At 37.6% G+C, this 23,723-nt stretch overlaps 1 protein-coding gene across 2 annotated transcripts in view; it reads right to left on the bottom strand.

The window, feature by feature from the left end:
* Positions 1–23,723, bottom strand: part of SAMHD1 (SAM and HD domain containing deoxynucleoside triphosphate triphosphohydrolase 1) — a 54,258-nt gene that overhangs the window by 6,411 nt on the left and 24,124 nt on the right. For both annotated transcript variants that reach the window (XR_012473702.1, XM_074212006.1), the window contains exons 7-15: positions 18,007–18,162; positions 14,787–14,887; positions 14,568–14,676; positions 13,688–13,779; positions 10,037–10,152; positions 8,937–9,076; positions 6,977–7,072; positions 6,134–6,238; positions 5,473–5,610 (exon numbers count right to left, since the gene is read on the bottom strand). Coding sequence is in view for 1 of the 2 variants with exons in the window: in XM_074212006.1 (XP_074068107.1) it covers positions 5,473–5,610; positions 6,134–6,238; positions 6,977–7,072; positions 8,937–9,076; positions 10,037–10,152; positions 13,688–13,779; positions 14,568–14,676; positions 14,787–14,887; positions 18,007–18,162 (1,053 nt within the window). In the remaining variant the exon portion in view is untranslated. The remainder of the gene's footprint in view (positions 1–5,472; positions 5,611–6,133; positions 6,239–6,976; positions 7,073–8,936; positions 9,077–10,036; positions 10,153–13,687; positions 13,780–14,567; positions 14,677–14,786; positions 14,888–18,006; positions 18,163–23,723) is intronic.

Raw genomic sequence — 23,723 nt, 5'->3', positions numbered from 1 at the left:
ATTCTGGTCAAGTAGAAAATATCACAAGCAGTCAGAAAGAAACAATTCAAATACATAGAGCCACAGGTAGGATAATAAAAAGATTTAGCAACTTTTACATTAAAGGATCAAAGAAATTGGAATCTGACATTCCATAGAGCAAAGGAGTTAGGATTGTTACCAAGATTCATTTACCCAGCTACATTGAGGATTGAGGATAATCTTTCAGGAGGAATAAAATGTGACACTGAATGAAAAAGAAGACTTTCAAGCAAGCCTGATGAAAAGACCAAGAGCTAAAAGATTTTCTAAATCTGACTTTCAAATACAAGACTGAAGAGAAGCATAAAAAGGTAAACAGTCAAGACAAATCATAAGGTATTCAAGTAAGGTTAAATTATTTACATTCCTACATGGGAATAGGATACTTGAAATACCTAAGAATTTTTTCATTATTAGCTCAGATAGAAGTATTATATATAGAAAAGCACAGGGGTATGAGATGATTATGACAGGATATTATCTAAAAAAAAATTTAAGGGAGGACTACAATGGAATGTTATCTAAAAACATAAAATGAGAGGTGAGAAAAAGGGATCCACTGAGAGAAGGGGAAAGGGAGAGAGAGAGAGGTAGAATGAAGAAAACTATCTCACAAAAAAGAGGCACAAAAGAGCTTTTACAATGGAGAGAAAGATGGGCAGGGGATGGGGTAGTAAACATTTGAATCCTACTCTCACTGGAATTGGATCAAAGAGGGAATAACATATACACTCAGTTGAATATAGAAATTTATCTTACCCATCAGGGAAGTTGGAGAGGAAAAGGATATGAAGAGGTGGCGGGGAAGGGGCAGCAGCTAGGTGGCGCAGTGGATAGAGCACTGGCCCTGGAGTCAGGAGTATCTGAGTTCAAATCCAGCCTCAAACACTTAATAATTGCCTAGCTGTATGACCTTGGACAAATAATTTTTAACCTCACTGCCTTAAATAATTAAAATAATTTTTAAAAAGAAGTGACAGGGGAGTAATAGAAAGGACAGTTTGGAGGAGGCAGTAGTCAGAAGCTAAATGCTTTTGAGGAGGACAGTGAAAGGTGAGGAAAAAGAGAGAGAAGACAAAGAGAGGAAAAAAATAGGATGAGTGAAATATATAGTAATCTTAACTGTGGAAAAGTTTCTGATAAAGACCTCATTCTCAAATATATAAAGAACTTGAAAAAATGCTATTTACCTGCAGAGAAAGAACTGAGGGAATCTGAATGCAGACTGAAGCAAACTTAAATTTTTTCCTTTTTTTTTGTGGGAGGGGTGGGGTGGGTGGGTCTGGTTTTCCTTTACAAACACAACTAATACAAAATTATATTTTACATGACTATACATAGCCTATATCAAATTGCTTGCCTTCTCAATGAGGAGAGTGGAGAGGAAAGGAGAGAGGGAGAGAATTTGGAACTCAAATTGGGGTAAAAATTAAATATTTTTTTAAAAAGAAAAACAGTGATATATATTAGACATTATTTCTTCAGTTCACAGAAGGACTGCTTACTTATACTATATCAAAGACCCCGGTGCTGTAATTCTTGGGTATCCAGTGATCCATAGCCTGCATATAATGCCTTATAAACCATACTTACATGCCTATTTATATACCTACCAAAGATACTTTTTTTGGCAAGGCAATGGAGCCAAGTAACTTGCCCAAGATCACACAGCTAGGTAATTATTAAGTGTCTGGGGTCAGTTTTGACTCCAGGGGCCAGTGCTCTATCCACTTTGCCACCTAGCTGCCCCTACACTTTAAAAAAAATTTCCAAATTTAAATTTCACTCTTTTCTTGACAGTCTAACATAACCAAACAACACCTGAAAGAGAGACTTTGTCTGCATCACACATTTTGTGATTTAAGAGGCATTAGTATCCATATTGAAATGTCTTTCAGCAATCACTTTGCTTCTCTGAAATAAGTTTTTTCATCAGTCAACTGACTTGGGGCCAGGAGACCCAATTTTAATTCACACCCTAGCCACTTCCTATGTGAACCTAGGCCAGTCACTTAATAGTTCAAATTCTCCAGCTGTACAATGGAGATAATAATACTTGCACCAAATTATAGGGTTAATGTGAGGAGAGCGTCTTGTCAACTCTCAAATGTCACCTGAGTTGGCATTCCAGCACTTTAGAGAGAATCCCAGTATTTCATGTCCATAGCTGGAATCTCATTAATACATTTCTGAGCTGGGTACTGACAAGTTGTTAATGGAGGAGGGGAAAACTTTGTCCGAGCAGTGACTTGAGAGGGCTTTGTAGGCTATTTAAGAGTCCATCAGGCAAAGGGGAGAAGGAGGCATGCTCCCTGTAAATAGGAAAGCACCAAGCATATTTGGTGAAAAGACAGTTCAATTTGGTGAAAAACTCATGCTGCAGAAAGATGACTGATGAGAGATAAGAGGAGAAAAAGCAAACCAGGCTAAAGAACAGAGAGTCCTGAATGACAAGCAAAGCAGCCTGAATTTTAGTCAGCAGGCAAGTAAGGAGAAACAGATAAATGGAATTAAAATGATTTTTTTTGTACAAACAAAACTGATGAAGAAAGGAATGAATGAGAAAGGGACTATTTACCTGGGAAATTTTTTTTTTTGCAACAAATTTCTCTGAAAATGGCCTTATTTTTGAGGTAAACTGACTCAAGATGCAGAATGAAATGTACATATTTGGATATGGCTAATATAGGAAAGGTTTCAGGGCTTTTTGCTCTCCCTTTTCACCCAATTGGGAGTTGAAGGGAGAGAAAATAAAGGCTTGTTGATTGAAAAGTCTTTGCTTAAAAACATCAGAAGAAAAATATTAATGTATAACAATCTAACAGCCTAAAGCACAGGAATACTACATTAAATTAGATGCACAGGATTAAAGGTCAGTGCTATGGTAGTAGCGATGGGAATAAAGAAGGGACAGACCTGAAAGATCCTCCACAGACAGATTTAGCACATTTTAACTAACTACATATGAGAGGTGAAAGAGAGACGCAAACATATGAACAAGGTGAAGGGTGATGCTACTGACAAATATGAAATCAGAAAGAGGGAAATTTAGGAGGAGAGAGAATAAGCTTGATTCTGAACATGTGGTTCAGACACTGGGGAATGGGTAGATACTGATATAAGATTAAAGATAATGGATTTGGGAATTACCAAAAAGATTTAGTAACCAGAACAAGAGAAGTGAAAGAGATTGTTAGGGTTTGAGAAGAAGCGTCTACTCTCAAAGCTCAAAAAGAAGACAAGAGGAGAGTTCAGTGAGGCTGAAGGAGAACCAGAGCATTGCATTTCTGAAGTGAGGCTTAGAGCAGACAAAACATATGGTAGGAAAGACTTTTATTTAGTGCTCACTGCTTCCCAGAAATTCAGCACCAGGTTGGGGCAGGGCTGAGGGAGAATACACTGATGCTGAGTGAAGGGAACAGAACCAAGACATCATTGTTCATATTAACAATACTGTGAGATGATCAACTATGATGGACACAACTCCTCTCCACAGTTCGGGATCAAGGACAATCCTGAGACCTGCTATGGACAATGTCATCTACATCCGGGGTGGGTGGGGGGGAACCTAAGGAGTCTGAAAGCAGAGCAAAGCATTTTATACTACTAAGTTCACCTTTTACAATTTCTTTTATGTTTTTCCTTCCTTTTTCATGATTTCCCCCGCCTTAGTTCTAATTCCTCTTTTACAACATGGCTAATATGGAAATATGTTAAACCCAATCACATATGTACAATTTTAGCAGATTGCTTGCCACCTTGGGAGTGGGGGGGGGGGAAAGAGAGGGAGGGAATCGTGGGTGGTAAAAAAATGTGGAAATCATAAACTTGCAAATGGATGAATGGTAAAAACAATCTTTGCATGTATTTGGAAAAATAAAAATTGAAATTATTAAAAAAAACAGAGAAAGAGAATAAAGAGTCAAGCATGGTGAATCCTGGGATTCAACCCTAGGTAACTAGAAGAATTGTGATGAATTGACAAAAATAGGTAAATTAGAAAAAGGGGAGATTTAGGAAGAAAGATGAGTTTTGTTCTTACCATGAAGAGTTTGAGATGCCTATGGGACCCATTGAGGTGACAATATCCAGTTGGCAGGTTCTGGCTCACAAGAGAGCTGAGGGATAAATAGGTGGACATGGGAAATATCTGGACAGAGATGTCAGCTTAATGCACAGGAGCTAATGAGATTAAGAGAGGGTCCAGAGCAGAAGACCCAAGATGGAACTTTGGGATGTGTGTGCTCATACATGTACACATGTACACACATACACAAAGTTAGTTTGTAGGACACTGAACTTGCAAAAGAGATTGAGAAGTGGTCAAACAAGCAGGGAGAGATTTACAACAACACAACACCACAAAATCTCAGGAGGAGAGTACTTAAAAAGTCAGCAGGGTCAAACCCTAAGATGTCAAGAAGGATGAGGATTGAGAAAAGGTTACTGCTCTTGGTAGAAAGATCCCTGCTGACCCTGGGGAAAGCAGGTGTGGTGGAGCAGATGGACAGAAGCCAGAAGGCCACAGGCTTAAGAGGAGAGTGGAAGTGGAGAGCAGGCGTAAAGACAGCCCTTTCTAAGAATTTGACTGTGAGAAGGATGGATCCTGGGTTGGACTTTGTGGTTTTGTTTGTAATTTCAATGTTTTAAATTACAGGGGCTTACAACAAGTATCTTTACTTTAAGACACTCATATCTTGGCATGTTTGCAGGTAGAACACAATTTAATGTTAAATGTGACAGAGTTCTTAAGGAGAAAAAAGGTCTGAAAAAAGGGTGACTACATTTGATGACTCAGTTCTCACCCTTCAAGAAGTGGGGCAGAAGTCAATCAAAGAAGAAGGGAACCTAAGGAAAAACTTTATCCCGTATGGACACAACTTTTGTTCCAAATGATTATCAGTAAAGAGGTTTAGAGATGGGAATATTGGTAGATGCTGGCTCATTTCTTCTCCATTACCACCCTCTTTTTCTTTCTTTTTCTTTAATTTTGGTTTTTGCAAGGCAGTGGGATTAAGTGACTTGCCCAAGGTCACACAGTCTGGTGATGATTAAATGCCTGAGGCCGATTTGAACTCAGGTCCTCCTGACTCCAGGGCCAGTGCTCTATCCATTGCCCCACTCATTATGTTGTATAATTCCGGCATAATATAATGTCCTTGAAGACAGGAATTAGATTTGTTGGGGGGTGGGGAGGGGGTAATTCCACAGTAATTCAGGAAGAATTCCAGCAACACCCCTTACAAATTTTTGTTAAAGTCCCACTAAATACCCAACACTCTACATTTAAAAAAAAAGTTCTGTAGTTTTAAAATCATAATCAAACCATTCTCATTTAAACAATAGCTTTGTCAGATTCCAAAGGTATGAGAAGAAGGTAAGAGAAAAAAACCCTTCTATCTCTGAAATTATTGAAGAAATTTATTCAAGAAAGAGTAATAACTGACTTACCTGAGGTTTGGTAAAGTTTCTGTTTATGCACCACTGAACAAAATATTTGCTGGCAGCATCTAAACTTTCCTCATCTGTTTTCTTACAGTATACTCGGATAAGTTGTTCATAAAATTTTTCAGGCAGAAGCTGTGAAACCTTTTGAAAAAAAAAAGATTTCATACTTTCTTTCTTGAAACATAAAACAGAGAAGACATGAAATCTTCCCACCAATTATGTCCTCATTCTGGTGTTGTACCTGATCAATTGCATCTGAATCTTTGTGATCTTATGGACCATATCACACCTACCCCATTCAAGGGATTTTCTTGGCAAAGATACTGGAATGGTTTGCCATTTCCTACACCAAGAGATTAAGGCAAACAGAAGTTATGTGATTTGCCCAAATAGCTACTAAGTGTCTGAAACTGAATTTGAACTCAGGTGTTCCTAATCCCAAGACTAACACTCTATTCATTGAGCCACATAGCTACCTCACATACTAACACTAATGGTATTTTCCTTTGATGTATATATGTCCCACAATTCATAATAAAATCTTTCTCTGAAAAGATGAAAAAACCCAAACTATCTTGAATTGCATTAAAAATGTCACAGACAGATGCTTAACTTGCCAAATGTCACACTAGCAAACTCATTTTTACCTACTCTCGGTATTTACCTGCTCTTTTGTAATTATGACTGCTTTGCTTTGGTTGTTTTTGCAATAGAAACGAACATTATCAATAGGATTTTTTTCTTTCATTCCATAATCCATGTTGATAACCTAGAGAGAAGGAAAAAAAATTACACAACCATAACAGAAATAATACCACAGGATTTATCGAGTTTAGACAGGTCTGCCAAAGAATACTGTCCATCATCATGACTAAGACTAAAGAATAAGAGAAAAACATATCTAGACATAAATGTTCTGCTAAAACTGCCCCAAAGGGATTTTTTTGTTGTTGTTTTGAGCCTGCTCAAAAAGTTCCAAGTATCTGAGAAGTGAATACTATTACTTGGTAGAATAAATAGAAGTGCTCATCAAACTTCCATCATTTATTGGCTATGGGATGAAAAATACATCCCTGCTCTTCACCTCAATGAATGAATTCCTGCAAATGATGTTTAAAACAAATTGGATTTTTGTTTAAGAACCAATTTTATAACTGAATTTGTTTCTCAAAGGATATTTTATCAAATGCTATCCTAAAGATGATCGATAACTTTATCATTAAAGAAAATTATTGTAAACACCTATAATTTAAAACACCAAAGTGACAAGCCATCCAGCCCATATCACAATATATACTGCCTAGTATTGGCAGCTAAGCTTACAACCTTTCCTTTCAGGCAGAACAAAACTGAAGCCTTATAGAAAGGTAAGTTAGATTTAGTAAAAGTACCTGAAATAATAAAAGACTAAATGACAGATGGACAATTGTAAGCAGCTCACAGCTACAATCTTACACAAGGCTGTCTTGAGAAATGTTTATGAATGATATCAGTGACAACAACTTACATCAACTATGAAATCTTCAGCCTTTAATTTAACTTTTAGGAATAGACTTTCTGGTACTGAATTAGCAACCTCTTTTGGAAGGTGATCATAATCCTCCTAGGAAATAAATTATTTTGAATGTATAATCCAGAAAACAGTTCAACCTATAGCAGATATATTATACTATTAACAATTAACAAGCACATTCAAAGGTCACCCTCATCCTTATCCAATGTATGGAATTACTTTCTCCTCATCTCTCCAACATTATGTTTTTAAGAACTATGACTATCTCCTTTTCCCCTAAGGTTTCTGCTTCCTTTTTGCTCTCTATATAGTCCATCTCATTTTCCCAGGCTTATTAAGGTAACTGTCCTATGAATTCCTAGAGGATATAATGTTATTTTATTTTATTTATTTTTAGGGTTTTTTGCAAGGCAAACGGGGTTAAGTGGCTTGCCCAAGACCACACAGCTAGGTAATTATTAAGTGTCTGCAACCAGATTTGAACCCAAGTACTCCTGACTCCAGGGCCAATGCTTTATCCACTACGCCACCTAGTCGCCCCATATATTGTTATTTAAAAAAAAAAAAAAACCTTTGTAATCCCAGGGTCCTCTGTTTCAAAAAATTTGGAATTATAAGAATAGTGACTAAAATATCCATACCCTTTGAAGAAATTTTACTACTTGACATATACCCCAAAATAAAGAAGACAAACATAGAAAAATATTCAGACCAGAATTTTTTCATAATGGCAAAGAAATGGAGACAAAGTAGATGCATATCAAATGGGGGCTGATTAAACAAACAGTGATACATAAATGCAATGTTACTCTCCTATAAAAACAAAGAAAATTATGAATAAGGAAGAGTGAGTAAAAATTGAAATGACATTTTTGGAAACAGCCAAAATGGAAATTTATTTATTTATTTTTTTAGTTTTTTGCAAGGCCAAGGGGTTAAGTGGCTTGCCCAAGGCCACACAGCTAGGTAATTATTAAGCGTCTGAGACCGGATTTGAACCCAGGTACTTCCGACTCCAAGGCCGGTGCTATATCCATTACGCCACCTAGCCGCCCCCAAGAATTTTCTTTTCTAATGAGGTGGGGTAGGAGAAGGAAAAATGCAAAGATGTGACAATATAGGAATAGGATATTAAAAAAATCAAAACGAGGTATTGAGGTATCTTTTTTAAAATGGAGAGAAGAGAACAGAAGGAAAATAAGAAAAAAACCTAGCCAGGCAGGACAGCTTTGGTATTATATAGTCTGTGCTTAATATAATAGAGCCTTGTAATTTCTTTCTTTCTTTTTTGAAAGGCAGGAGGGTTAAGTGACTTGCCCAAGTTCACACAGCTAGGTACTTAAGTATCTGAGGCTGCATTTGAACTCAGGTCCTCCTGACTCCAGGGCTGGTGCTCTATCCACTGTGCCACCTAGCTGCCCCATATAATTATACATTTTAAGCAACTCCTTTCTTCAATATATTCTTAGAGGGACCTAAAATATCACAGAGTGATATAAAAGGGCATGCAAATCAATCAACAATAAAGTAAAAACTTTATAAAATTTCAGAGAAACACTTCAGTGACCCTGGTGAATTCTGGTTTCTGCACATAGGCTGGGCTGATTTTTACCGACATAAACCTAAAATTTGACTTTGATTGGGACAGAGAGAGTGACTTCTAATTGAAAGAGAACTCTTAAGGTGACAGAATGAGGCATAGATTTCTAAACTGGAAAAGGCAGAAAAAGTACAAAGGAACAAAACCAGATTGAGGTTATCTGATTTAATATAAAGATTTTCTTTTTATCATATTATTTGATACTGGAGATTGGGGATGAGAACAGCTATATAAGGAGAATTCCTATTAATCAGAAACCCATACTATCAAATATAAAATAAAGATTTGTCTGTGTAATCTGAAGGACTTCATAGTATTCCACTAATGGTGAAAGTTATCACTATCTTCACTTACCGTTTTAATCCTCTCTTCCCCTCTTGGCTGAGTCTCACCCACAAATTTGTATAGTTTACGACATTCAACTTTGTGTAAAATCTCTCGTGCCTCAGCCAATTTGGGATCATTAGAGTGCAAAATATCCAGGAAAATGTTATCTGTCAAAATTAAAACAATTCATATTCTACTATCCAATGCTCAATAAATCATCCAGATGTGTACAAAAGTATTAATAAGGATATTCCTATAACTCCTCTAAAAACTGAAGCTGTATGTTTTAACAAGTGTTCTTCAAATCTAGGTTGCTTATGTTCTGCTATAAGCACCAAAATCCACAAACATAATACATTTCTCCTTAGTTTAAACCACTATTTTTTATGATGATGGAGATGGTAGCATCTATTATTCACAGGGTGCTTTTTGTTTTACAAAGTGTCTTTCTCATAAAAGACTAAAACATCATTATACCCATTTTACTGATGAGGAATCTCAGGTTCAAAGAGCCGAATGACTTTCAATGTCAGCAAGAACAAGGGTATACTTCTCATCTTTTAGAGCTTCTCTACACCAAACCAAGGATTTTGGGGTTGAAGAGAGGATGTTACTGTCTCTGATTTTTCTAGTATTGCTTTATATAGCACTTTAAACTTTACAAAGCACTTTACATTTTATCTCACAACAACCCTGGAAGGTCAGAGTTATTATTATCCCCATTTTACAGATGAGGAAACTGAGAGAGACTTAAATTTAATGACTTGCCCAGGGTCACAGTATCTGAGATAGGATTTGAACTTGGGTCTTTCTAGCTCCAATTTCAGTCCTTTATTTACTGTACTACCTAGATGCCACACAGATTAAATCACACATATTTTAAAGTATTGAAATAAGATCTAAAGGACTTATGATTTTTGATCAAATACACTGTGAATTTGATGGGCTTTCATTATTGGCCTGAGAATCTAATTACCACTTTTAATATTGTTTCTATAGCAAATCATGATTTGAATTTGGAAAATAAAAATCAATTTAACAAGCCTCTTACATATAAGCTACCTCTAATTTGGGAACTGATTACCTATATCGGATCTGGGTTAAACTAAATACATTCGAGATCTCACCTGTAAGTTTAGTGTACGCCTCCATATCATCAATTGCTGTAGAAAGCGTGTACTTTCTCCCCTTAGAACCCTCTATTTGTATGTAGGGATCTGCCTTAAGGAAGGCATCTGTAATCCTGTTGGAAATTAATTTACACCATGTCATGAAAGTGCCTCTCCTCCTTTCACTTCTTGGTGGGGAACCGTGGGTATGGAAGGAACCTTATGCAGATGCTGTCATGTTATCACAAACAGCCAATCTGTAAGCTGATTTTACTGAACTTTCTTTTAAATCTTTGTTACAAGGGAAGACTCACTGGTGGGGAGGAGGGGTGGAGAAAAAGCTGGAAATCAATGTGAAATGAAAATAAAAAGAGCTTATTTTGTCAATGCAAACTGGAGTTTATTTTTTAACTTCATTTTTCTTGTTTTTTTATCTCTTTTATTTTACAACATGACCAATATATTTGCATGAGTGCACATGTATAACCTATTTCAAATTGCTTGCCTTCTCAATGAAGGAGGAATGGAGGGAAGGAAGGAAAGAAATTGTAACTCAAAATTTTAGAAAACAAATGTTAAAATGGTTTTTACATGCCATTAAAACATTTTTTTTTAAAAAGAACTTTGTTCAATTGTTAAGTAATTTATTTCTACTTCAAGGGGGCCTTTGGGTCAGAAGATTGCTTTTTCGTAAGAAAGTCCCAAGGGTAAAGGTTCCTCCATCACATTAAATAACCAATTATCATCCAGACTTGACTATGTACACTTAGGAAGCCTCCAGAACACATCAAAAAGTATGAAGACCCAATACACAGGACAACTAGTCTGGTCATGATACTGGATGGGAAAAATGGAAAAAAAATGGAGTTTTTATATGACCAAATTAACCATTAAAACTCTGGTCAAGGTCTAAGTGTTAAAAGATTCATTATTGCCAATAGCCAAAATGTACTAAATGTATCAAGTTAGATCAAACACATGGCCACCAAACATTATCAGGGTCTTAACCTATAAAGGAAGAAAAAACTGTCAGTGGATTAGAGATTAGATCAATTTTACTACTGGTAATCTTGGCAAAAAAGGCCTTTTAAAAGTCTTTAAAAAACTGTTTTAAAACTAATTTTTAATTATTAATTTGGGGAGGTCAAATACACTGGCTCCATCTGGTATTTTGTTGCAAAGGGGATTAATAATTTCCCTGTTGGTCAGAAGTCAGGCACTAGCAGCTATTCACTGGTGGGGAATCAAGCACTGGTTAGCTCTATATCTAACCTGCCTGATCTATCCAAGTATTACATTTATTTTATTGTTTAAAAAACCCAAAACTATTCAGCTGAGCAAGATTAAATCACACAACAATCAAGTTTACAATGACGGGCAATATTTAATACACCACAGACTCCTTTGCAAAGACAGGATGGAGGAACCTTCCCTTAGTTCTCCCTCTGGAGCTAGCCTTGATCATTATCATTTCATAGCATTCACTTACAATTTTTTTCTTGTTCTTTCCATTTACATTGTTGCAGCCATTGTTTGTTTTCTTGGTTCTACTTATTTCACTTTGCCTCCACTTTTCTTCCATCCATGCTTCTCTGTATTCATATTCAGTTTTTTATAGGACAATAACATTCCATATTTCTACAGACCTCAAACTTATTTAGCACAACCCCATCCTATTCTTTACCATGTCCAAAATATTCTGTTTTATTTTGGGTCATATAAGCACTCAATTTGTCATTGATTCCTTTGGAATACATGTTAAACAATGAGATGTTTGGGTTATGGGGCCATTTTATTAACTTTTTTTAGCACAAACTTTCCAGAACAGATGAATCAATTCATAGCTCCACCAACAATGCATGAATACATGCTCTTCCACACTCTCCCCAACACTGACTATTCACATCATTTTTTAATCTTTTTTTTCTATCTTTTGGGTGTAAGATAAAATTCTAGAGTTCTTTGTTTTTCTCTTAAGTAATAGGGGTACAGAATAGTATTTTATATTTTCCTTAATAGTTTGTAACTACTTTGAGGAAATATTAGTATATATTGTATGACTAATCCATGGGGGAATGGTTTTTGGTTTTACATATATGTTAGCTATCTATATATCTTGGGGACTAAATTTATTTATTTGTTTATTTGAGGTTTTTGCAAGGAAATGGGGTTAAGTGGTTTGCCCAAGCCACACAGCTAGGTAATTATTAAGTGTCTGAGGCCAGATTTGAACTCAGGTACTCCTGACTTCAGGGCCAGTGTTTTGTCCACTGCGCCACCTAGCCACCCCAGGGGACTAAATTCTTATCCAAGATATTTGACGCTAAGGTTTTTCACCTAGTTGCTCTTGTTCTAGTTGCTTTAATTTTATTCAAGCTATCATTTTTCAATTCTAGGAATCAAAGTTTAGAATTTTTAATTTTGTGATTTCCCTCTATCCTTTGTTTGGGTAGGAATTTTATCCCTTGTCCAAGTTGTGCAAGATAATTAATCTGATTCTAATTTCTTTTCTTTTCTTTTCTTTTTTTTTGCAAGGCAAGTGGGATTAAGCGGCTTGCCCAAGGCCACACAGCTAGGTAATTATTAAGTGTCTGAGACCAGATTTGAACCCAGGTACTCCTGACTCCAGGGCCGGTGCTTTATCCACTCCAGGGCCAATGCTTTATCCACTTAATTTCTTTATATTCTAGTAAGAACCTACATTTCTATAGAGTTTATTATGTGTGCCAGATATCGTGAGTGCTTTACTATTATCTCATTTCGTCCTCATGCCAACCTTGAGAGGCAGATCCTGTTATTAGGAAATGGGGGCAATAAAAGTTAAGTGACTTACCCAGGGACATACATGTTGTCTGAGGCAGGATGAAACTCAGATCTTCCTGACTCCTGCCTAGCCCTCTGCCCACTGTGCCTCTTATTTCTACTGTGGAATATGTTGTAAGGCACTGGATTAAAACATAATTTCTGTCATACTACTTTCCAGTTTTCCCAGAAATTGTTTTTCAAATAGCGAGTTCTTTTCCATATAATTGATGCTCTGGATTTACTGAATACTTGGCTAATTGAGTTCAATTATTTCTGAGTCTTCTTGTTCTTAGGAGACCCCCAGATGACACCTAGAGTTCCTGACCTGGAGAGTCAGGAAGACCTGGGTTCAAATATAACCTGAGACATTCACTCTCTGTGACCTGGAGAAGACACTTAACCTGTTTGCCTTATTCCACTGGAGAAGGAAATGGCTAACCACTCCAGTATTTGTCAAGAAAACCCCATTAACAATATGTTCCATGAGGTGCTGAAGAGCCAGACACAACTGAACAACTTCCTTAGAGAGTCTGTTCCACTGATCTACTTTCTATTTTTTTTTTTAAACAAGACTCAAATAGCTTTAGGATAGGATTTGGAAGGGCTTTCTAGTTCTCCTTGATTCCTACTCCTCCCACCCCACCACCCCCATGTTTCCTTTGTTCTTTAGATAGATATTCCATGTCTTTTGTTCTTCCAAGTCAATTTTCTTATTAGTTGAACTGGGTCAATAAACTGTCCAAAAAAACAAACACTTTTCATTTCATCTGAATATTGTGTCAAAGAAAACATGCACAACATTCAATTCACTTTGTTAATACACAGAGGAACATGCAATAGAGAAGCAGTGAGCAAGTTCCTTACATTGTCTCAATGATGTTGCCCACTTTGTGCTGGTAAGCTCTTCTGTGTAGGCAGTTGCGTGTATGGAACATGTCATACAGATTTCCCACTTCCTAGAAAAGTATGAAATAAATTGTAATTTATACAATATTTACAAGTATGAGAAACAGAAAATGGATGAAAAGAGGTACAAATAATGAGTATAAACTTGACTATGGTTATCATAGGATCATAGAATGTGGAGCAAGAAGGGTCCTTAGAAGTGATATAGTCCAGCATCTTCATTTTAAAAATATAGTGTTAAGGATTGATCCAAAGTCACAAAATGGTATGTCCTAGAGATCAAATTTGAACCCAGATCTATTGTCTCCAAATCTTTTCTCTTTCCACGGCACAATGAATAAGGGATATGTGATCTAAGTACCACTAATAAAAGGATGGTAGATCTATGATATCATTGACTTGCTCATAAATTTTTAATACCTATCCACCAAGCTGATATAAAAACTGTTAATTATATACAATAATAAAATATTTGTTCCAAGATTTTATTATGGTATAATCCCATGTAAAATAAGCATATTCATACATATATCTACCTATGGACATATGTCTACACACGTGTGTATCTCACAAAAGCAAATTGAACAGTTATGTATGTGACTTCACCTCATAGAACATGCTAAATAAAATCAGAAGGGTCACAATAGACATTCATTAACAAAAGTTGAGAATACTTTGCAATGTTTTACTAATTTTTAAAAGAGCCTTTAGCAGTGCTAAACAAGAGATAATGACCGAAAGTGCTTACAAAAAACTGCTACTCCCCCAACCCTCCATTTGTAAAAGAGAAAAACTGAATCCCCTTCTTTCTTGACTACTTTTCTCTCAAACACTTTACCTTGTCTCTGGTGCAAATATGTTTCTTTTCGTCTACTTCACATACACGGGCAAACTTAATAAAACGCTTATAGTCAAAGTTATTCTGAATTCCAAGATGGTGGCAATCCCTAAAAAGATCCCAAAGAAATGGAAAAAAGTCAGTGGGAAATGTACACTTTATACAATAGCAATGAAGTTGCTCATCAAAGTATGACAGCACCAAATGTTCAACGTGTACCTGGCAAAATAATCCCATTTATCCACATCAATGCCATTGCGTTTATTAGCCACTATCTCATAAAGAAAGCTTTTCTCTTCAGTCCGCCCATGATACGGCCACTGGAAGAAAACCCAAAGCAAATTTAGTCTTCATCATGTTTTTATGTTACATTAACAGACATGTGGGCAAAGCAATCCTACAAGAGACAATTGTTTACACAAGAGCCTTTTCAGTTTATGTTGCAAATTTTTAAATACATGAAAAGTCTTTTTACAAGCAAGTTCATTCTTTCTCTAACATCACTAATTATCCTGTGAATAATGAGCATCAATGGGCAAGGCTATGAGTGAAGATAGCCATTACTACCCACAGGAAGAATGGTGATCAGTACTCTCTGTTGTAGGCTCTGGAAGCAACCATTCCAAACTTCTTGACCAATCAGTGGTTTTGCTAGATTTCTAGGGAATGAATCAGAACATATCAACACATGTCATACCTAAAGATTTATTTCTATATGACTTCTTGTCAGAGAAGTAGTCATCCCAAGTTATCTCGCCTTTTTTTTCAAGTGGGAGTTTCCAGGTCACTCTTTTTCTCTCCTTTAGTTCCCTGCCCTTACACTGATTCTCCCTCAGATACTCTACCCACCTCCCTCATATTCCCTGACCAACTCTTCCGCTTACCCAGAGTCCACAGAGGGATGATCAGAGTCTTCATCTCATCATCACCCACGAGTTCTACTTCTCTATCTGTATGTAATTTCCTTCTGATTCTGACATCATTTTACATCCTTCCCAATCTCAAACCTTTAGTTAATGAGATATACTCCACATTGTCTTCTCTTCTCAAGTTCTTTGTTGCCTTGTCTTATTGCCACACAGGTATTGCCAAACCAACCCTAGATCTACCCCCTTTCTTTTTCAAGTGAGGGAGTTGGGTTCACTCAAGAGTGATGTTATACAAGGTAAAGACTAACAGACTGCTTTCTGTCGGGGGAGGTGGGGAGAGGGAAGCAAGAATAGAGGAAAAATTGTAACATTCAAAATAAATAAAATCTTTCTTAAAAAATGCTATAGAACCTCAATTCTTCCCTCAATTATTACAACCCTTCTTTTCAAATCTTTCATACCCTCCTGTCTTCTAATTCTCTCTAATGAAGACCTTGATTCATAAGCTACTGAAGTCAGTGAAGTATACATTCTCTTTGTCCAAGCAATACCTCTAATCTCTAATAGACTTAAATCCCAGGGAAGTCAAATACAGTAAAAGGTCTTATATGTGCAAAAATATTTGTAGCAAACTTTATGCAGTAGCAAAGAAATGGAAGGAAAATGAATGTCAATCAAATGGGAATGATTCAATAAATCATGGTATAGGTAACAGAACTGCGTTGTTGTTGTTTAGCCGTGTCTGACTCTTCATGACTCCACAGACCATCTAGTCTATGAATTTTTCTTTGCAAAGATACTGAAGTTGTTTATCATTTCCTTCTCCAGTGGAATAAGGCAAACAGAGGTTAAGTGACCTGCCTAAGTCACATATCCAAGGCCAGATTTGAATTCAGGTCGTCCTGATGCTAGGCCCAGCTCTTACCCACTGAGTCACCTAGCTGCCTTATGATGGAATTGTACCTTAAGAAATAAAGAAGGAATTCAAAGAAGCTTTAGACATCAAATGAATCAATATGAACAGAGTAAAGAGAAACAAGGAAACAATTTAAACAATGACCATAGCAACATAAAGGAATACAACACTGAAATGCTTCAGAAATCTCATCAGTTCTGACTTCAGAGGACTGCCACAAAGGTTGGATGTTATCCTGAGGGATGTTTATGATGGCATATTATAGGACTCTATCTTTGGCTGTATCCAAATCAATATTTTTACCAATAACCTGAAGACAAGGGAACGCCTATCACAAAAAAAACCCTCCCTCTTTCCTTAAGTCTCCTATTTAATCTCTTGGCCATCTACTAAAATGAAATTTAATAGGGATAAGTGCTAAGGTCCTAGCTGCATAAGTAAAATAAGATGGGGGTGGACAACAGGTATAGCTAGACAATAGTTCATGTAAAAAAAATAAAAACGGTTTGGAGACTTCAGAGAATCTCCAAATTTTTCAATCTTTTAGTCCCATGCAGTTTTCCAATGGTATAGTATAAATAGGCTGCATTAATAGAAGTATCCAAGACAAGGGAGTTCACACTCCCATTATGCTCTGCCCTAGTCAGACCTCATTTGTAATGTATTCAGTTCTGTGAACCATATTTTAAGGGAAAAAAAATTGGCAAGCTAAAAACCCATCTAGGAAGGTGACCATTAGCATGATAAAGGAACTAGAAATCATGCTATTTTAGGATCATTTGAAAGAATAGGAAATGTTTGATCAAGTTTCTTTGCTTTTGATTTTATTTGGTTGTCTTTTTTTGGGGGGGACACAAACAGACATGATGATTATCTTTAAATATTTAAAGGATTGTCTTATAACAGAGGGCTAGTTTGACACAAAGGGTAGAACTAGACCCAATGAGTAAAAGTTTCAGGGTAGTAGATTTCAGTTTGATAGAAGAAAAAGTTTCTGATCTAAGTGGAATGAATTGTTTTTTAAAGTAAAGTCATTATTAAGTCCTCAATGGAAGGTTTGTATGACACTTGTTGAGGTTGTCACATTTCACACAGTAAGTTAATGCTTTAGTTTGAGTTCGGTCTAGAAAAATCTCAAAGATTCAGCTAATCCTAAAATTCTAAGATTTATCAATTCTGAGAACAAAAAGAATTTGATCTCTGAATATAGCTCACTAAGAAGCAGTTCTAAAATTCTCTGGATTCTGCCTTGGGAATAAAGACACAGAAAAGGAAAGTTCTTATTCAGATGTATAAAATTCTAGAACACATGTTTAAAATCACTCTTATTAACTTCTATAAGAAAACAAAATGAAAATTTCAAGAAAAAAGTTTTAAGGACTTCAGAGGATCTCTAATTTTTTCCATCTTTTAGTTTGCCATAAATATAAAACTTTCATACCCTTTTCTTTTTGAGCATCATCATCTATCAAAGATTGAGAGCTAGAAGGAACTCTGTATCAAACTGAGCTGGGGCTCTGAAGAATTACATTTAGGGGTGCTTCTAAACTATAAACTCAGTACTTAAAAACTGGTAAAATTAATGGATAAGAAAACAGTCACTCATTTGGGAAGCATCAGGCAATTCAAACTAACCTAAAGTTACTAAACTCACCGAAGAATTCTCTTCTGTTGAATCAAGAGGTCCCTTGATTTGTTCCATGATAAAACATATATCACTATTTAGATCAAGTCCATACTTCTGCATTACAACTTCGATTCCATTGGCTGCAACCAGGTGCTCAAACATCTTGACAGAAGCTATTTCATGCTGAAAAAAATAAGAAAAGAAACTTGCCTACTGGATTTGTAAAAATTAAATTGATTCTATATAATTTATTTATTCATCCTATTAATTTTTGGCTCTGAATTTAGTTTAGAAATTCAGCTAGCCTGTAGCAGTTAAATTTGGAAATCCAATTGCTATCTTTAATCACTTTTCTATTCTTGCTTCTTTGGGGGGTTATGGGTAGATACCAGGGAATCTGGTCAAGTATTGGTCTTTTTTCAATTAATTAATTCTCATTTTGTACAAATAATGATTTTTATACATTAATAAAATATTCTTGTTTAAGAGTAAACATAATACCCCCCCCAAAAAAATATAACCCTGCATGAGTGATAAAGGGGAGAGAAAAAAATTAAAATTAAAATAAAAAATAATAGTAATAATTGTAGGTATGGCCAGGTGGTACAGTGGACGGAGCACCAGCCCTGGGGCCAGGAGCACCTGAGTCCAAATCCAGCCCCATACACCCAACAATCACCCAGCTGGGTGACCCCATGCAAGTCACCCCAACCCCACTGCCCTGCAAAAACCAAAAAAAAAGACCCAAAATAAAATAGTAATAATAATAATAGTAGGGGCAGCCGGGTGGCAGACAGAGCACTGGCCCTTGAGCCAGGAGCACCCTGGTCCAAATCCAGCCTCAGATACCCAACAATCACCCAGCTATGTGAGCCCAGGAAGACCATTCAGCCCCATTTGCCCTGAAACCCCCCCCAAAAAACAACAAATGTGCTTTAGTCTGTGTTCCAAAACCATCAGGTCTGTTGCAGGTGGATCACATTCTTTAGGATAAGTCCATCACAAAAGTTACTTCCATATTTTTCCACCGTTGCCATTGCTGATCACAACTTACTCCATTTGTACTTCTCCACTACCATGTACTATATTTTCTCTCCTTTCACTCTATCTCTGATGTAGGGTAGCAGAGTGGCACAGCAGACAGATCCCCAGCCCTGGGGCCAAGAGGCCCTGAGGCCACATACCACCCCTTAGACCCAGCATCCACCCAGTCCTATGGTCCCAGACAAGCCATCCAATACTAGCCCCTTGCAAGAAGTAAAAACCACTGTCCCCACAGTCTACCCTCTCCTCTATCACTCACACCCCCCCTTCCCCCTTCTCTCCTTTTTACTCTAGATGTCTATACCCCATTGAGTATATGTGGTTTATTCTGCTAGCCACCTCTGATGAAAGCGAAGATTCCTTCATTCCCCCTTGCCTTCCTCCCTTCCATATCATTGCAATAGCTCATTGTAATAAAGAAAAATCTTATTATATGAAGTATCTTAGCCTATTCCACCTCTCCTTTTTCTTTCTCCCATTACATTTCCCTTTTTTCTATTGACTCCATTTTTACATCACAATATTTCTTCAAATTCAGCTTTCTCCTGTGCTTCAACTATAAAAGCTCCTTCTACCTGCTCTATTAAATGAGAAGGTTCATATGAGTATTATCAGTATCATTTTTCTATACAGGAATACATGTAGTTCATCATCATGAAGTCCCTCATATTTTTCCCTTTTCTTCTACTATCTATGCTTCACCTGAGTCCCATTTTTTTTTAGGTTTTTTGCAAGGCAAATGGGGTTAAGTGGCTTGCCCAAGGCCACACAGCTAGGTAATTATTAATGTCAGGCACTCCTGACTCCAGGGATGGTGCTTTATCCACTATGCCACCTAGCCGCCCCACCTGAGTCCTATATTTGAAGATCAAACCTTCTGTTCAGCTCTGGTCATTCCAACAGGAACATTTGAAATTCCCCTGGTTCATTGAAAGTCCATCTTTTTCCCTGGAAGAGGACATTCAGTTTTGCTGGGTAGTTGATTCTTGGTTGCATTCTAAGCTCTTTTGCCTTCCAGAATATTGTATTCCAAACCCTTCAAGCTTTTAATGTAGTTGTTGCTAAGTCCTGTGTGATCCTGACTGCAGCTCCACGGTATTTGAATTGTGTCCTTCTGGCTGCTTGTAATATTTTCTCTTTGACTTGGGAGTTCTGGAGCTTGGCTATAATATTCTTGGGGGTTGGGTTTTTTTTGGATCTCTTTCTTGGGGAGATCGGTGGATTCTCTCCATTTTTATTTTGCCCTGTGCTTCTAGGATATCAGGGCAATTTTCCTCTAGTAATTCTTTGAAAATGATGTCAAGGCTCTTTTCCTGATCATGACTTTCAGGTATTCCAATAATTTTTAAATTATTTTTCCTAAATCTGTTTTCCATATCAGTTGTTTTTTTCAATGAGATGTTTCACATTTTCTTCTAATTTTTCATTCTTTTCCTTTTGAAGTATTGTGTCCTGATTTCTCATAAAACCAGCAACCTCCCTGAGTTCTATTCTTTGTCTGAAGGATTTATTTTCCTCAGAGAGCTTTTTTATCTCTTTTTCCCATCTGGACAATTCTGCTTTTTAAAGCATTCTTCTCTTCAATAACTTTTTGAACTGTTTTATCCATTTGACCTAAGCTGGTTTTTAGCATGCTATTTTCTTCAGCATTTTTTGGATTTTCTTGACTAGGCTGCTGACTTCATTTTCATGTTTTTTCTGCATCTCTCTCATTTCTTTTCCCAATTTTTCTTCTATCTCCCTCACTTGATTTTCAAAGTCTTTTTTGAGCTCTACCATAGCCTGAGCCTAATTTCTGCTTTTCTTGGAGTCTTTAGATACAGGAGCTTGTACTTCCTCATCTTCAGATTTTGAGTGTTTTGATCCTTCTTGGGATCACAGGCAAAGTATTTCTCAATGGCGTTCCTCTTTTTTCTTGGCTTACTCATTTCCCCCAGCCTGAGCCTGATTTTGGGGTGCTTCCTGAGCTTTTGAGTATTATTGGGACACCTCCCCACAAGGATCTCCATGTGTGAGGCTCTGTCTTCCTTCTTGATCTGTGAATGACCATAGGCACACCCCTCTGCCATGGGGCTGAGGTGGGGGGGGCCTGCTGTTCTATGGGGTACCTAGACTGCGATCAGGATCTGAATGTGGTCAGAACCCCAGAGTCCTGTTCCAGGGACAGAGGACAGAGCTTGGCAGTCTCTCTCCACTCTTTTCCCTAAGCTCACCACTCATGCCCTGGGTGCTCCTGCTTACTGCTCTGCCTGCTTCCGTTTTTTGGATCTGGGCTGCTGTGACCACAATGCTCACTGTCTGTCCTAAGGGTTGGGCTTCATGTGCTCACTCTGGCAGAGGTCCCCCTCTGATCCCCCAAGTTGTGCCCGGTGCTCCCCAGACTATAGGTCAGGAACTCCCCCCACTGCTGTGAGCTGTGGCTCCCAGCACCCTGGGGCTGCTTCCTGGAGGCTGCAGTTCCTTTTCTCCAGTGGGCTGCCCCTCCAACCTCGGGGAGCAGAGCCTTTCTGCTCTTTTCCAGATTACCTTGGGTTGGAGACCTGCCTCACTGGGTCCCTCTGTGGGTTCTATCTCTCGAAAATTTAGAGTCCTTAGCTTATAAGTTGTAAGACAGAGCACCTAAGAGACGATCCTCTCTTGTTGTCATCTTGGCTCTGCCCTGGTCAAGTATTTTTATACTGCTTTGATATCTTTCAAGGATGTCTTATTCCTTATCTGAAGTCTGGTCCACTTTAACCTTACATGCAAACTAAAAGAATGAACATTTCTTAGGTTGTCTCTAATACCTAATTCCTAACTTCTAATCAATCATATTGTTCCCCATGCTGCAGTTATATAACAAATCATGTTGTCCTTGATTCAGTGATATCACCAACCCCTTAACTAATTACATTTTTTCCTTATTTTCTCTGTCCTATTCTTTGTTCTTATCTTATGAAAAGAAGTTGAGTTTCTCAGGGTCTTAGTTACAATAGCTGCTGACCTACTCTATTGGCAGATATTGTTCATCATTTTTCAATTGTGCCTAATTCTTCATCATCCTATTTGAGGGTTTTGTTTTTTGTTTTTTTAGATTTTTCAAGGCAATGGGGTTAAGTGGCTTGCCCAAGGCCACATGGCTAGGTAATTATTAAGTGTCTGAGGTCAGATTTGAACCCAGGTACTCCTGACTCCAAGGCCGGTGCTCTATTCACTGCGCCACCTAGCTGCCCCCTATTTGAGGTTTTCTTGACAGAGATACTGAAATTGTTTTCCATTTCTTTCTCCAGATCATTTTACAGAAGATGAAACTGAGGCAAACATGGTAAGTGATTCAACTAGGGTTACACAGCCATTAAGTGTCTGAGGCCAAATTTGAACTTGGGTCTTCCTGACACCAAGCTCAGGACTTTATCCACTGTGCCATTCAGCTGTCACCCCACTGGCATATAGCACTCCTGTAATAAAATGTTATCTTGCTCAGACAAAACATACCTCAATCTATCTTTGTTGAATTTCCCTTGTGACAGATACCAGGTGATCATGATTGAGATTATTCTTGTTTTCAAGGACCTGTGACATTTCAGTTTACCATCCTCCATATCAGTTAGCTTTTTTTATTTTTTTAGGTTTTTTGCAAGGCAAATGGGGTCAAGTGGCTTGCCCAAGGCCACACAGCTAGGTAATTATTAAGTGTCTGAGGCCGGATTTGAACCCAGGTACTCCTGACTCCAAGGCTGGTGCTTTATCCACTACACCACCTAGCTGCCCCCCCCTTTTTTTTTAAAAGAAACCCCATCAGTTTATCAAATTTCTACCAGACCTCATGATTCCCCACAAGTGATGTTCAGACCTGGCAACTGAGGTAGTGTATTTTCCAGAAATGAACATTAGCAGCAGAACCCAGGGTCATCAGGGCTTCCAGATAGGTCTCTCCTCCCCAGACCTTACCAGAACCAAAGTCTCAAAGGTTCAGCCTAATTCTCTTGAATCTGCGCCCAGGGGATGATCCTCAAATCAACATCCTAGCTGAACCTGGGACACAATTATCCTTGCTCTGGGGAAGGATGGGGTAATCTAGTGCTCCGTGTTGATTTGAATTCTGTAATTCAGAATCTAAGTCTACCTAGAAGAAAACCTCATTCCTCTCTCCCCTTCCTCCTCTCTCTTCCAAGTTCCTAAATCCCAAAACAATCTTCCCTGTACTAACTTGTCTGTCTCCTAGAATTTCTGTTCTGCCATTAACCAAGTGGCCTTCAAGTTACACCTGCTCATTCCATAAAACAAAACAAACTATGACATCCTTGGCTAGTCCCTCCAGTGCCAAAGTGCATTTTCTTTTGCTTACTAACTATTGTAATTTTGGACAAATTACAACCTCCCTGGTCTTCAGTTTCCTCATCTGTAAAATGACAGAGGTAAGACTCGATAGCATCTTGAGGTTGCTTTTGGCTCTAAAACCACAACTGCATGATTCTACAAGCCCAATGGGGTGAGAAGGAAGTACACCTACTGCTTCTCACCTTGACTTAAAACATTCACCCACTCTTTCCCCTCTCCCAACACTGACTAATCTCCCCTCCTTTTCCCGTAATACCATCTATCTTCATCATCTCTACCAGAACCTGGTGGCAATCATTTACCAGAAGGCAAGAGAATATCCCTGCTCTCTTATATATGAAAACTTCTATCCAGACTAGCTAATTGAGCATCTCATCAAT

The sequence above is a fragment of the Macrotis lagotis genome, chromosome 1 (assembly GCF_037893015.1).
Source record: "Macrotis lagotis isolate mMagLag1 chromosome 1, bilby.v1.9.chrom.fasta, whole genome shotgun sequence".
NCBI lineage: Eukaryota > Metazoa > Chordata > Mammalia > Peramelemorphia > Peramelidae > Macrotis > Macrotis lagotis.
The sequence above is the reverse complement of the archived record's forward strand: the minus strand, read 5'-3'. Positions and strand labels throughout refer to the sequence as shown.